General features: G+C 46.1%; 1 protein-coding gene across 1 annotated transcript in view; it reads left to right on the forward strand.

The window, feature by feature from the left end:
• GNB5 (G protein subunit beta 5) overlaps positions 1-15,447 on the forward strand; it is a 322,810-nt gene that overhangs the window by 238,614 nt on the left and 68,749 nt on the right. Inside the window, exon 11 of the mRNA XM_085644176.1 lies at positions 14,783-14,879. Within this exon, the coding sequence (XP_085500302.1) occupies positions 14,783-14,879 (97 nt within the window). The remainder of the gene's footprint in view (positions 1-14,782; positions 14,880-15,447) is intronic.

The following is a 15,447-nucleotide window of genomic DNA, read 5'->3' on the forward strand; positions in this document are numbered from 1 at the left end:
AGTATACTCAGGCATTTCAGCCTTCCAATCATACCAGTACTTCATGAGCTTCTTGCTGGCCTCCAGCTCCCTGCCTGCCTGCCTTGTACATGTACTCTGCCATTCAAGATCTCAGGCCTAGCACATAGTCCAGCACATTGTCCTTTGCTTCCTTGAGAGTCTTCTCCAAAGACTCTCAGCAGGCACAATGGCCCCCTCACAGGGTGTCCAAACAACAGGTCAAAGGGACTTAAACCAACCCTTCGTTTTGGAACATCCCTGTAGGCAAACAGTAGGCATGGGAGGAGAACATCCCGGCTCCTGCTGAGTTTGTCAGACAACTCATTGATCATGCCCTTCAGGGTCTTTTTGAACCTCTCCATCAGACCATTAATCTTTTAGATGCTTTTATAGTTTTTATGACTTTTAGATGCTATTATAGTTTTTATGGACTCCTTAGATCTTTCAACAAATTTTAAGAAATCGCACACTATGTCCATTGGCCCTGGTGAGTCCCCAAAAAAGACCACATTTTATTGTAAAGAGACAGAACTAACAAAGGTTCCAACTTTCCCTTACTTGGGGGTACTTTTTGACGAGCACGCCTCATGGTGCCCACAAATTATGCAAAAAAAGAATACTCTCGCTAGAGCTTTAGGGGCATCACTACATTTTGATAAAAGATTAGGGTCAAAACCCAATTCGGCCCTGATGAAGATATATAAGGAAAAATGTATCCCCATGGTAACCTACGGCAGTGACATCTGGGGATATAAGGAAGCAAAGGACATTTAGCATGAAGAAGACAAGTTCTTACGCAAGATTTTGGCAGTTCCGCATTCCACCCCTGATCGAGTTTGCCCTATTGCACTTTGCACTTTATAAAATGTTTTTGCACTGTATGTATAGCGGGTCCTCTGACTGATACCAGGAATGTCATAAACGGGGACTATTTTATATAAATTGAGTTTGTTCTTTTCTGCACCCTGCGCTTTACAAAATGTCCCTGTACTATATGCATCCCAGGGCTCGATTTTCAGGTTGATTACAAGAACATCATAAGCGTAGTCTATTTGTACTTGATCATGTTTGCCCATTTGCTCTTTGTATTTTATACAGTGTTTCTGTTTTGTACGTATTTTAAGCCTTGATTTCCTGGTTAATATTAGGAATTCTTTTTTTTTAAATCTGAATTTTTAAAAATGTGTTATTGAAATGCACTGCTTTATGATATATTCACTTTTATGATATTAAGTTGTCGAATAAAGCATTCTTGACTTGACTGTCTGGGGGTGATATGGGGTGGTGAACTTGTAGGTAACACCAGATTCATCCCACATTGCTTTCAGATAGCTAGACATGAAATTTGTACCCCTATCTGAATCAACCTCCTTTGGGAATCCAAGTAGGGCCCTGGCAACTACAGGAGCAGTGACTGTTCTGTGGGGTATTGCCTCAGGGTATCTTGTGTCTCAACCGGTAACCATTAATAAAGACAGTTACAGTAAGTTTATAAATCACTTTAGGAAGGGAAAAAAAGGGGAGGGAGACCAAGGGTAGTTTTTGAAAAAAGTATTATTTGTTAGGAGTTATAACAGCACTACAATACAATTTAATTTAAAGTAACCATAACAACCAAGTGTGCACTGAACGTGCTGGTGTAGAGAGAACGGCGATTTATACACTTACTGTAACTGTCTTTATTAATGGTTGCCAGTTGAGACAGTGTTGTTTTTCCCATAAACTTTACTCGGTCTCAACTGGGTTAACGGATTTACTCCTGTACATTGTATCCTTCAGGGTATCTTGTGGCATGGCCCACTACCACCAACATATTCTAATTCCCTGATGAAATTGGAAGTTCTAGGGGACCCACAATGTCCTCCACCACCCTCTAAAAAGGAATCCTAACCACTGGCAGTGGTACAGAATGAGCCTTTGACTTGCTCCCTACCTTGCCACTAGCCTGACAGTTACAGAACTCCTTTACCTTCTTAGACATATGGGGGCAATAGAAATGGTTCACCAACCAGTTCCAAGTCTTTCTCTGCCACAAATGACCTGCCAAGGGGATATCATGACTCAAAGTCAGTATGAACACTCTGTACTTCTGGGGCACCACCAACATCCTGGTGGCCCCCTCCTTGAGGTTTCTGGGCTCAGTATAGAGCAGTCCATCTTCCAAGTAGATTCTGTGGAACCCACTGTCATCGCCTTCCTCTTGCTTCAAGGCGATCCGCCTCAAGCTCTCAAGGGTGGGACAGTCTCTCTGTCCCTGACAAAACTCCACTCTGGAGGGTCCACGGGCTCCTGTCAGTTCTGCCAAGTCTGACAGCTCTGGAAGGGATAGAGTTCCATTCTCAGAGGCCAGATCCTTCCCCTCTGGGTGAGATTCCTTCTGCACCTCTGGAGTTCCCTGTGCTGGCTCACCAGACTCCGTGCCCTTGTCCATGGATGCTTGGCCCATTGTTCAAGGGTCCAAGTGTCAAGCATTTCCCTTCTGGATAGTCTGTGACCTAGTCACAGAACATACCCACTCAAGGAGCTCCAATATTCTCATACGGAGCCCTCTCTTCACCTCTGACCACTCAGATGCTTCGAGATCATTACCCAGTAAACACTGGACTGGGAGTACAGGGGACACAGCTACCTTCATAGGGCCTGTCACACCTCCCTATTCCGAATCCGCCTCAGCCATGAGATGGAGTTTGTTGCTACTGTCTGCATAGGTCACCTGGTGAAACCCACCATGTAGGATTCTCTCCTGAGGCACCAGGGTGTCTAGGACCATAGTCACACTAGCCCCTGTGTCTCTTAGAGCCTCAACCTCTCTCCCATTGACTTTAGGCCTCTGCTTATACTTATCAATCAATCAATCAATCAATCAGGGAATTGTAAGCGCGCCACTCACCCGTGAGGGTCTGAAGGCGCTGTGGGGGCGGGGGATCCGCAGATCTGTTTAGCCGAAGAGCCAGGTCTTGAGGGTCTTCCTGAAGGTGTTCAGGGTGGGGTCGTGTCTGATGTCTGCAGGTAGAACGTACCAGGTCTTGGCTGCAATGTGAGAGAAGGATCTTCCGCCTGCTCTGGCTCTGTGGATGCGTGGAGTTTCGGCCAGTGCGAGGTTGGAAGATCGGAGGTTTCTTTTGGGTACGTGGAAGTTGATTCTGTCATTGAGGTATTTGGGTCCGTTGTTGTGTAGGCATGAGTGAGGATTTTGAAAGAGACTCTTTAATCCACGTGGAGCCAGTGGAGACTTCGTAGGTGTTGGCTGATGTGTTTGTGTTGGGGGATGCCGAGGACGAGTCTGGCGGCGGTGTTCTGTATTGTCTGGAGTTTGCGGAGTAGGGACTTGTTGATGCCGGTGTAGAGTGCATATCCATAGTCCAGTCTGCTTGTGATGAGTGCGTGGGTGACTACCTTCCTTGACTCAGGGGGGATCCACTTGAAGGTCTTGCGAAGGATGCGGAGGGTGTTGAAGCAGCTGGATGTGATGGCGTTGACCTGTCTGTTCATGGTGAGTGATTAGTCGAGTATGATGCCGAGGTTCTTGGCGTGGTCTGAGGGGGTAGGTGGGCTTCCGAGGGCAGTCGGCCACCAGGTGCTGTCCCATGCAGAAGGGGTGGTACCGAGGATGAGGACTTCTGTCTTCTCGGCATTGAGCTTCAGGCAGCTGTTGGTGATCCAGACTGCGACGTTTTGCATTCCTTTCTGGAAGTTGAGTTTGGCAGTTTGGTGAGGTAGAGGATGAGCTGGGTGTCGTTGGCGTAGGATACAATGTTGAGGCCGTGTTGTCAGACGATGGCTGCAAGGGGGGCCATATAGATGTTGAAGAGGGTGGGGCTCAGTGATAAACCCTGTGGGACTCCGCAGGTGATTTTCGTGGGGTCGGAGAGGAAGGGTGTGAGTCTGATCCTTTGGCTTCTTCCGGTGAGGAATGATCGGATCCAGTCCAGGGCTGTTCCCTGTAGGCCTGCGTTGTGTAGTCTGGTGACTAGTGTGCGGTGGGAGACTGTGTCGAAGGCCGTTGATAGGTCGAGTAGGATGAGGGCTGTGGAGTGGCCTTGGTCCAGGAGGGTGCGGATGTCGTTTGTGGCGGCGAGTAGGGCGGTCTCTGTGCTGTGGTTGCTTCGGAATCCGGATTGGAACGGGTCAAGAACGGCGTTCTCTTCAATAAATCGTGTCAGTTTCCTGTTGATTGTTTTTTCTGCAACTTTGGCTGCGAAGGGAAGGAGCGAGATGGGACGATAGTTCTTTAGGTTGGTGGGGTCAGCTGTGGGCTACTTGAGCATAGGCCTGACTTCTGCGTGCTTCCAGTCGTCTGGGAGGGTGCCTGTTTTGAAGGTGGTGTTGATGGTGACTTATCCATGTTTGGAAGTAAGGTAGCCAAGGTTGCAATATTCACCCCACCCAGTGACACTAAGGTTGCCTCTGCTACTTCCATACCCCTCTCTGAGTCACTCAACACACTCACACTTACACTGGCAACCCCTGGGGATGGCCCACTAGTGGGGGGCTTCTTTGTGCACACTGCATCCCCTTTCTTGTGCCCTGGCTGATTTCAGTCAAAGCCAGTGGCATAGCTAGACCAACTGCCACACGGGCAGCCCCTAAATTTGCGCCTGGTGCAGGTAAGAGCAGGGGGGGTTAAGGGAGTGGTGGCCGACATACGACTTGTTCAGGGGGGATGGATGGGGAAAGTTGGTAGACGATGGACGACTTGTTCTCGGGGGCAGGGGGATGGTAGTAGTCGACAGACACATCTTGCTCACCTCTGCCACCCCCAAAAGCAGTGCCACTTGAGGTGGGTGCCCCCGCCTTTCCCAGCTACACCATTGGTCAAAGCCCTTTCCCACCTCTGAGGGATAAATGAACCTACCATTCTTTCCTTGATACCCCCTCCATTTGAATTTGAGTTGGCTTGTGACCCCCCTCCATGTTCAGGTTTTGTGGGTCTTTGGAGGACTCCTGTTTCTGACCTTCTTTCCCCTGGGCTTTCTCCTGTGGGGGACCTGTCCTCCTTTCTTCGGATCACCCCCCTGGTGCTGACTGGAAATCCAGGTTCTTATCCACTCATCAGCTGCTTCCCTCAGCTCTCTGAGGTCTGCCAGCTTAGAGTCCACTAGGTACTGGAATAACTTCTCTTCAGCATAATGAGTCAAAATGTGTTCTTTCAAAAACAAACTATATAATCCTTCATATGTGTCTACTGCGCTACCAACAATCCAGCCTTCTAGTGCCTTCACTGAAGCGTCCACAAAGTCCACCCAGGACTGTGTGCTCACTTTCTGGATGACTCTGAACTTCACCCTCTGATTCTCTGGAGTCAGCTTGCTGAATGTGAGAGTAGGATTTTGCATTTTTCCTCAGTAGGGTCAGGAGCCTATCCCTCCCTGCAACTGGGACAATTTCCCACAAGAGTGAACTCCAGTGCTTTGGGCGGAACCCCCACATTTCAAGAAGGACCCTTTCAAATCCAGTCAGCCATTTGTCAATATCATCCCCCTCTGTGTATATGAATACTATACCCTTGGGAAGCTTGTGGTCAAACCCACAACCCCTAGATAACTCGCCTCTTCATCACTGCTACCATTTGTTTTCTCCTGCTCCTTTTCCCACTTGTTCTCTGCCAATTTAATTTTCCTCACGCTGCCTCTCTGCTAGGGACAGTGGTGGTTCCTGAGTAGGGGCCCCTGCCCTCCTCCCATCATCTGGAATTACAGAACTGACACTGGAAACAATAGAGGAGGCATCATCCCCACCCTCCTCCGGGGTGACATTAGTGGGGTCAGATCGCCCCCGCCCTTCATTCTCTGGGTCTGGCCTGGCCCATGCCTTCAGGGCCCTAACCCATTCTGCCTTCCTAATCTTGTTATTAGCAGGTAGCCCCCTAGCCTTACATAAAACCCTAAGCTTAGCCAGTTTAGTCAGGTTAGCCAGATCTAGCTCCATGCTATCCCTAGTTTTGGGTTTCAACAACTGTCAATCAGACTTTGAACAAATTTGGAAAAATCAAATCGAAGCAGCGCAGTGCATCAGTCGCAAATGCTGCACTGTGCTACGTGGAAAGGAGAGAGCAGGAGAGCACCAAATTTACTGAAGTCTGGCACTCTCCTCCCCTCTCCCTAGCGTCGGCAATGAAGACAACATATAAAAGACTTTTGGGAAGGAGGTTAAGGCGGTGCAATACAACCAAAAACAAAATTGCTGGGAAACAAAAGGGTCGCTTGAATTTGTTTTTTAACGCTTGCAGACTGTCTATTCACCGATGTATACATCCATTTTCCAGTCTGTAGAAAATACTTGGTACTGGAATTCTGCAGTTACAAGCATTTAGGATTAAAATTTCATAATTTTGCCGCATTTACTCAATACCTGAGAACCCCCGGTTGCAAGATAAAACGAAAATATACTTTGAACAAGCCTTGAAAAAGTTACTCAAAGTAACGAAACACGTGTCGGCTGCTTCCATTCGCCACTACTTAGAAGACTTCAGAAATAGGACCGTGCTATTTCACAACTGCACCTATGTCTTTTGTTCAAAATCATTGTTATAAGTGCACAAGACTCCCATGTACTCTTTATTACTTGATTATGTGCTGCTTTGTTTAAACAACTATATGCTTCTTTGAAAATTTTGGATTAAAAATACAAATCCATTTACTATCTATGATTATTTTACCTATTTTTCCCTGTGAGTTAATACTTAGAACTATTGGAAAAATTGTGATTTCTATAATTAGCAATACTATTGAAGATAAAAGAACAGACTGTATACAATAACTATTAGAGTGCCGAGGTACAATTGTCTAACAAAAGATTACAATAACGAGCTTCTCATGAATACTCGTTAATTTCACATCCTTGGTAGTGGGATGTTTTCAGTACTTTAAGGGGCTCCGCAATTTTGAAGATAACTGTGAAGACATATACTATTGAGAGACTGGTGTGCGATTAGTTAAACCACCACTACCGTGTTGGGATATTGTATACCCCTTAAGATCTCCAGAAAATGTATCCCGAAATGGAAGATTGTTATTTTCGCTGTAATCAGCTAGGGGGAGGAGACTTTCTGCATACGTTTTTTATGTGCTCATACATAGCTGGGTTCTGGGAAGAAGGGTTTGATGCCCTAGGTAGGGGATTGCACAGATGGATCGAACTTGAGGTAGGGGCGCACTTTATGGACTATCTAGACAGAGGCAAGATCGAGCATCAATAAAGGGGGTCGATGTATTTACCACTATTGGTTCTTTGGTCTCTCAATTTTTGATTTTGCAAAATTAGAAGACAAATAGAGTGCCAAGATATTTGGAATGGTATAATAAGAAGTGCCGAATGAAGAAGATCGAGGAGGCACATGCTAAAAGGGTTGAGGACGTAAAAAATTCTAATGCCTCTTGGACATTTATAGAAAGTATTTATAATAACACAGGGTAAGATTTTGGCCAAATCTATTCTGGAAGCTGATTGGAATAAATGAGGATACCTAGTATACAGATGTATAAGTGTATGGCTACATTAAATTATTGATACTAGAGTTAATAGGATACATGGAGAAAAATATTTTAAAGAAAAATATCGTACAAATCGTATTACATGGTAGGTTTATTATTATTTTTTTAATTATTTGCCTAGAATAGTTGTAGTTTTTGAAAGCCAATGTAAGTACTTCTTCAATAGTGGAAATTTAATCTTGAATAGAAATGGTGGACTATTTAAATCTATCTCTGTTGCACTTTATTGAAAGTAAATCGGACACTGATGCTTATAGTATTGATGAAATGAAATGTAGGACCGCAAGATGTAGTAATATAAGGAATGTCTATTTTTAACATTAATTGGAAAAAGACTAAGTGGTCTATTATGATGTAGGGCAGATCCATCCTACATCATACCCCGCCCGCCACCCACCCATTTACCCCCGCCATATTAGTATGGCATGGGGGACCCCGGCAGACGGAAAGACCATCCGCCGGTTTTCTGCAGGTCACACAGGTGACTGGGCGTAAAACGGGCCTGATTTGATGGCGGTGTCTGCTAGACACCGCCATCCATGTTAGGAAGGTAGCGGGAAACAGCCGTTCCGTGGCGGCGTTGATGCCAAGGAAAGGCATGCGGTTTCCTGAGTTAGGGGCCCTTTGCAGGCCCCCAGGATGTTGGGGCAGTTGGGGGGGCCACATGGGGGGTACCTATGGTACCCCCCTGCATTTGCATGGACGACGTGGCAGGCACCAAGCGGTGCCTGCCACGTTGGGCATGCAAATGCGCACATGCCTTTTTTGTATTGTGGCGGGTGCTGCTGACATCACCACCCGCCACAATACAAAAAATGCAGGATGCGCCCGCCAGTGTGGCAGGCGCATCCTAATTGTCCATGCGGGACCGCCGCAGCCCTAGCGGGCGGTCCCATTTCCTGGGGAGCGCCATCATAATAGACCCCTAAGACTGAGAGTCGATGAAATGAACTTTGAGGTAGCTGCGGAGGACTAAAGGTTGTACTGGTGCACTTCATTGAAAGTATAAATGACTATTTCACTATTTATGTAAAATCATGATCTATTTGCTTCACCATTATTTGTATTTTGTGGATATAATTAGAATTGTATGTATGTATGTACAATATTTATAAATGTGCTGTCTCCTATGGATCTGCTCTACAAAAACAATTACATGACCCCCACCCCTGGAACACCTAGGGGAGACCCTAGGTGTACCTAATATGTACAAACTATGTAGATTGTCACTTTTTAAGAGCTCCTAACACCAAAGTTGCGTTTGCAACTAATTTACTTTTTAAAACAGTACTGCAATACAGGGCTGCTTTTAAAATGACCTCAGGCGCTCAGCAGTGCACACATGCAAGTGCAAAATGGCTGCTGCCATCTAAACGGCCATACCCTCTTATAAACTAGTGACTTAAAGGTGGTTTTAATCCCCATTTCCTTATTATCTTCTAGGGGCTCAAAGGGTAGGTCATGCCAATTATAGGTGTACCCTAACACATAGCGTACCCTAATGCATGTGTGTTTTTTCACTTGTGTTTTTAACATAGCACTGGTCCTGGGCCTGACTAGTAGAGCCCAGGATGCGGTCAGAGTCAGCTACCACCAGTTCCAGTCAGCAAATAATGGGAGTGCACAGGGCACACAGGATAACTTTGCAGCGCCATCCTAACTATAACTTCTGTGTTATTTCAGTTTTAATTTTGCACTGTGTTTTTAAGTGAATATCTTAGGTGCTGCATCTGTGGGAAGGAAAACATTGGGAGAGCTAAATGTTGAAACCCAGGGGACACAACATATTGGCTTTGCCAATGCTTCGTTTAATTATTTTGCTCTACTGCAGGCATTCTTTATTGCTATTGTGAGTGCTTGGGTGGGTGCTTTGCAATACTTATTCTATCCGTAAGTATAATTTCTACTGCTTAATGTATGTGGTCCCTTAAATACACTAGATGTGGAAATAACTCAGGTTTCTCACTAAAAAATGCCTTTTTGTGTTCCCAAGAATCTTTTTTGTGCGTGGAACCATAATTGTGTATTTATAAATCAGGCACAAGATCACAAGGCAGCTGCACTGCAAAAATATAACTCCCACGCATGAAATATTTCTGGCTGAAATGGCATGTGAGCTATCCATTTTCGAATCAAAAATACATGTGCAATGGAAACGAATTATGCTTTGGCTCAAAAACGAAAGTGTCAGGAAATCAAGAACCCGAGGGATTCGTACGTCTGTGAAAAATGCAGCTTTCATAAACCCTCTCTACAAGTAAACGGTCTGCAAAGATGTATCTATTAAAGATGTTAAGAAAACAATCCCTATTGTTTCACATCAATAAATATTGTTAGTTGGGTTCCAACGTGTATGTATAGGATCACTCTACATAAAAGGGGGGGTTATTTTCTCTGGATGAGCTGTTAAAAACACCTATTTTCTCCCAGCTAACAGTTTGGACTGTATTTTTAGGCATTTGATGTATCAAAATCCAAACGCATCGCAAGCAGGAAATGGCTTCTTTTTCCTTTGTTACATTCCGTTTGTATTTAGTAAACCGATTGTCGGCAATTGTTCGCAGGGAACCGGAGAAAAAGTGGTCCTAGGGCCCTAAGGCTGTCATCCCAGCAGTTTACGGCTTGTCCCTTTCACATTCCAGTGTCTCTGTCCTCACCCCTTGCCCTCCCGGACGGTCCCTCTTTAACCCCCGGCTAGTAACTCCACTACTACCTAGACACCTAGTTTGTTTTTGGTCTCTCCAGACCTTCTCACTTGAAGCTGCTCAGAAGGTCTTCTGCCTTTGAGCGGAAGTGGAGGACGAAAGGGACGGATTGGTGAAGCAAAAGCAGCCCTGGCAAAAATGCTCAAACCAAACCTTCATCTCCTTGCACAATCTCTCTCTTTGCATCCATCCATTCTCTTTCTTTCCTTCTCTCCACTCTCTCTTCTCCCTCTCTGATCACTTTCTCCCTACTTTTCCCCCTCCCCTTCTCTCTCTCTCTCTCTTGAAGCCTCCCCACATTTGCTTCAATTAACCTGGGTGATTTAGGGAAAGTGACAGAGGCACGAGGAGCGGCCCAGGCTCCAAGGCTGCTGCCCACCATGGAGATGCCCGGTGGAATAGAAGGCCTGTCCAGCGCTGAGGACAAATCCTTGCTCCTTCCATTTCTGTCTGCACGTGGCACCATCGTGAACTATTCGTTTATTGTTGGGTACTTCCTCTTCACTGCCATGACTACGTATGTGAAGGTTTGGAAAATGTGGTGTGGTGAACTTCCGCTTCTGATGTGTGATAGTCCGGGCATGTCCGTACTCCATCACAGTACTGTCAGAGCAATCAAGAGTAAGGAGGCAGAAGTAAGGGCGCCTGCAGAGCTGGTGGCGGCAGAGCCTGCACGGTCTGATCCTACATGCATTAGTGTTGCCTGAGGCAGTAAAATCAAAGTGGTAAAGTGGTTCAGAAAAGTGTTACCTGTGGAGAGTGCAAGGCGGCTCATGAGAAGCCTAGGGTAGTAAGGCATACAGAACACAAATAAGACCAGAGTCTAATTGTCTTAATGTGGGATTGGAGTCCGCCCAATAGTGAAACATCCTGGCAGACCATCCATGGCTGGCGATGGACCCGGGGGAGCAGCAGCTCCTCTACCCAGACAATGTTCATAGATATTTTGGCCCAAGTGCTGGCAAACATTTACCTTCCTAAAACACAGGAGGTCTAGATGATTCTACACAGACCTTCTTTTTGGGCTCTCATACTCACCTGTTGTAACTATGTACCCTTTGAAGCTTGAAATTATGAAGTAACTCCGTCAAGGTTTCCACACCTTACCCTGGAGTGCCCCAAGGCTGCCTAATTATTGGTTATTTCCTTTTGGTCTGTCTTGGAGATAGTTTCAGGAGGGGCTCTCAGCAGTACCCTGTTATGGTGTTTCTTGGGTGCTTTCTAAGTGAGAGAAGCTACAAGATGAAATATAATGACCCGCCTCCAGGCATCAGAGCTACAGGCGTCGGGGATCACATAGAGGCTACTGCCCTCTGCACAAGGCATGCTTTAGATCACATGTAAGCAGTAAATCATGAGCAAAGAAATTCAGAGGAGGATGCTGCATCAGTTTAAAGTATTTTAGTTGACATAAAAGAAACCTTGTGAATGGTCATGGCTGTAGAAAATGCAAGAGGCATCACTTTTGTTGTAGAAAACAGACTGAAAAGGGCGGGGCTTGAATGCAAGGCTGGACTGCGCTCAGCTTCTGGATCGTTGGCACTACTATTACAAGTAATATAACTAACTGGATGGGGGCTGCGGAAGACACATTAGTCTACATCGTATCATCATATTGACTGTTAGATTTGGGGGTCTCTAGTTGGCACAGGTAGGTACTTGTGACAAATAGGGACCCTTGCCTCTAGTCAGGGTAAGGGGGTACACTCCTAAAATAACCCATGCTCATCCCCTTGGTAGCTTGGGCCGAGCAGACAGGCTTATCTCAGATGCGACACTGTGAGTCAATGTACCTTAAGATGCGACACGCAGGGCAACGAAAGTGTTGCAGCGATGGCGATGCGATGAAAGTTTGGTGCAAAGAAATAAAGATTTCGTCTTCTTCTTGATGTGGCATGCTTCTCCAATGTTGCGAGAAGTCTCGACTCGATGCGACAGCTGCAGCGGAGACACCCTTGTTCAGTGACGCAGCTTCGACGGTGGCACGCTTCTCCGTGGATGCGAGGCGCTTCTACGGTGCAATGCGACAGCTGCACCGGCGACACCCTTGTAGCGGGATATGACGGCATCGGCTGCAACGGCGACACGCTTCTTCTTCGTTGCGAGACTCTTCTTGTGATGCGGTGCAATGCGACAGCTACAGTGGCGACATCCGTGATGCAGCGGCTGCGATGGCAACACGCTTCTTCGGTGTTGCGGGACGCTTCTCGTGATGCGGTGCAATGGGACAGCTACAGCGGCGACATCTGTGATGCGACGGCAGCGGCTGCAATGGCAACACGCTTCTTCTTCTTGAGTCACGCTTCCAGCTCCTTGTGACACGCAGTCCCTCAGAAGGCCCAGATACAGCTACAGGCACTTCCAGAGAACTCTTTGGGAGCTGGTGGTTGAAGTCTGTTGTCCCTGAGACTTCAGCAGGAGGCAAGCTCTTTTCCAAGCCCTTGGAGATCCTTCACAAGTTGAATGAAAATGCACACAAAAGTCCTTTCTCCTTTCTTTGGCAGTCAGGCAACCACTGCAGGCCAATCCCCCAAGCAGCACTTCAGCTTAGGGATAGTCTCTCCTCAGTTTCTTCTGGTTCCACTCTTCAGCAAAGGTTTCTTCTTGTTCCCAAAGTGATCTAAAGTTCTTAGGTTTGGGTCCCAATATTTATATCCAGTTTATTTTTGTTCTCTGAAGGCAGAGAGGCCTTTGCCTAGTCCAAGCCAGTTCTGGTCAGTCCTGGAGCACTTTGTTTACATGACTCCTTCTTTCCTTTCAGAGTGCAGGGCAGAGACATCAGACGCACCACAGGAGGTGGAGCCAGCATTGTGGAGGGAAGGCACATCCCTATTCAGGTCGCAGGTGCAACTCCTCCCTCGCATCTAGATGCAGATCTCTCTATTCGAATTTCTACCATGTTCCCTGAGTCAGTTTGGATTATAAGATGTAATAATCAAACTGCCCATTCTGGCCTATGGAGAACAGGTAGCCTTGCAATAGTGAAAAACAAAAATGTCTGTAATGTCTGTAATTCACTATTAGAACATGCCACACACACCAGGGCATGTCCTACCTTATACTTACAATGCACTCTGTCCTTGGGGCTACCATAGGGGTGTCTGATATGAAGAAAAGGGAAGTGTTAGGGCCTGGCAAGTGGATGCACTTGCCCAGTCAGCATGACAGTACCAGACTGCACGCAGGCTCTGCAATGGCAGGCCATAGACACACTTTTACTGGCTGCTTCTGTGGGTGGCACAACCAGTGCTGCAAGCCCACCAGCAGTGTTTGGTTTACCAGCCCTGGGCCCTCCTGGTGCACTGTACTAGGGTCTGACAGGTAAACCAAACCAACCAATCATGGAATCACTAATTCATACATCAATTTAGAATAGGGAGCACTTGCACTGTGGCACTGGACAGCAGTGGCACAGTGCCCAAAGCATCTAACACCAGCAAAAACACATGAGGCAACAGCAAAATTGGAAGGGAGACCCATGCCAAGGTACCAGGTCTAACATTGACCATATTGACATTTTCATTTAAACCATCGCTGAGTGTGAAAGTAAAGTGAAACCTGTAAAGAACACTCACAAATGAGCTGCTACCTCTATTCTGACCTTTTTGTGGGTGAATGACAAGGGCTAATATCCCATAAATGTTAAACAGTAACTCTACTCCCGAACTATACTGGGATCAGTCCTTGAAAATAGCATGTTTACATAGGTTTTAGGAGATTATACCCTTGCATGTGAACAACAATCCGAAAAACCTGCACGGTTACACATCACACCATTGGTAATGTGAAGGTAGTTTAATGCCCTTCCTAATAGTGAATTCACATGTTGGACTATTGGAAAACACAGTATATCTAACAAGACTAATATAAGTTCATTCTTTAATTTTACATTCTTCCATACTTTCAGACCCTTCAGTGCCCTTTCTTGGTCAGGCGGTCAGAGTGCCCGTCACAGTCTCTGTGTCCCTACTTTGTAGGACTATTCATTACTTTATATGTGACTAGATGAAGTCAGTTTTTCTGTTGCATTGTAGACATCCCTTCCTCCCTTGTTCAACAGCATTGCTTTGCTGTTTTGCAGACTTAATAGAAGAATCTGCAAATCTGTCAAGGTAGCACTATTGACTGATGTGGGCCAGTCATTCACATCCCCAAACACTCCCCGCCCACACACACAACTTTACAGCCACAGTGGGGTAGAAGCTTAAATGCCCTTAACATATAAACCCAGTGACTGCTTTTAAAGGCGATGTCGCTTCAGAGCTGAGGTTTGGAAGCTGGAGGCAGTGGGCGGCGGATGTTGTATCAATGAATTTACAGTGGAGCTGGGTGGTTGATTTAAAGGATCTATATGAACCAGAAGCAGCAGTATTTTAATGATAATTCTAGTCCCATGCCCCAGTACTCAATCATTTGAATCATACTGATAATGTTAACTCACAGCTGTTTTTCAATATGTCCTGTGCTTTGTAGACCTACACGTAGAGAAATTTCAGTGGAGAATATATGTGTCTTTATTATTTAGGAGCTGCAGTCAGTGGAGAAACCAGAAATGTTTACTTGCCTTTTTTATCTTTCCTCTAGTGTCGTTTATTTGACCTTCGAGCAGACCGAGAAGTAGCCATTTATACCAAAGAAAGCATTATTTTTGGAGCATCTAGCGTTGACTTTTCTCTCAGTGGTGAGTGTACAGTGTATTTGCATCTCAGTTTATGAATCTGTTTGTTTTCTGGAAGATATTTGTCACCAAAAAAGGTGCATTCGTTTTCACTGTAGGCGTGAATGGTATGTTATCAAGGGGTATGTGTTCCACTGCTGCGAACACTTGGATTGTAGTAGGGTGTTTGTAGGTGTCCCTCATCTGCGCCTACTAACACAGTGTGGGATATTGGCTGAAGCCACTTAACCTGGTTGTTTGAAAGTTAGCGTGGATTAACTGGCCCTGATTGCCAGTGGCCTGCTCCTCACCTGCCAAGGATGATGTACAGAAGTTGGCTCTATAATCCTGCTGTGGGAGCATCAACACTGAGTCAGACCCATTTGAACCCTGCCGTGGTCCTTCCTGAACATGGAGCTGCACCCAGTCGATTTTCTGATGGAAAATGCCAGTGTGATGCCCTCTGAAGCAGCTGCCCCGCTACCAATTTTCGCATTTGTTCCTTTGTGGATTTAAGTGAGACCCTCGGCCACTACTTCCTTTCCCAGTACCAACTAATAACCACTCGATGTGGAGTGATCCCAGCCCCAGT

The sequence above is a fragment of the Triturus cristatus genome, chromosome 3_1 (assembly GCF_964204655.1).
Source record: "Triturus cristatus chromosome 3_1, aTriCri1.1, whole genome shotgun sequence".
Taxonomy (NCBI): domain Eukaryota; kingdom Metazoa; phylum Chordata; class Amphibia; order Caudata; family Salamandridae; genus Triturus; species Triturus cristatus.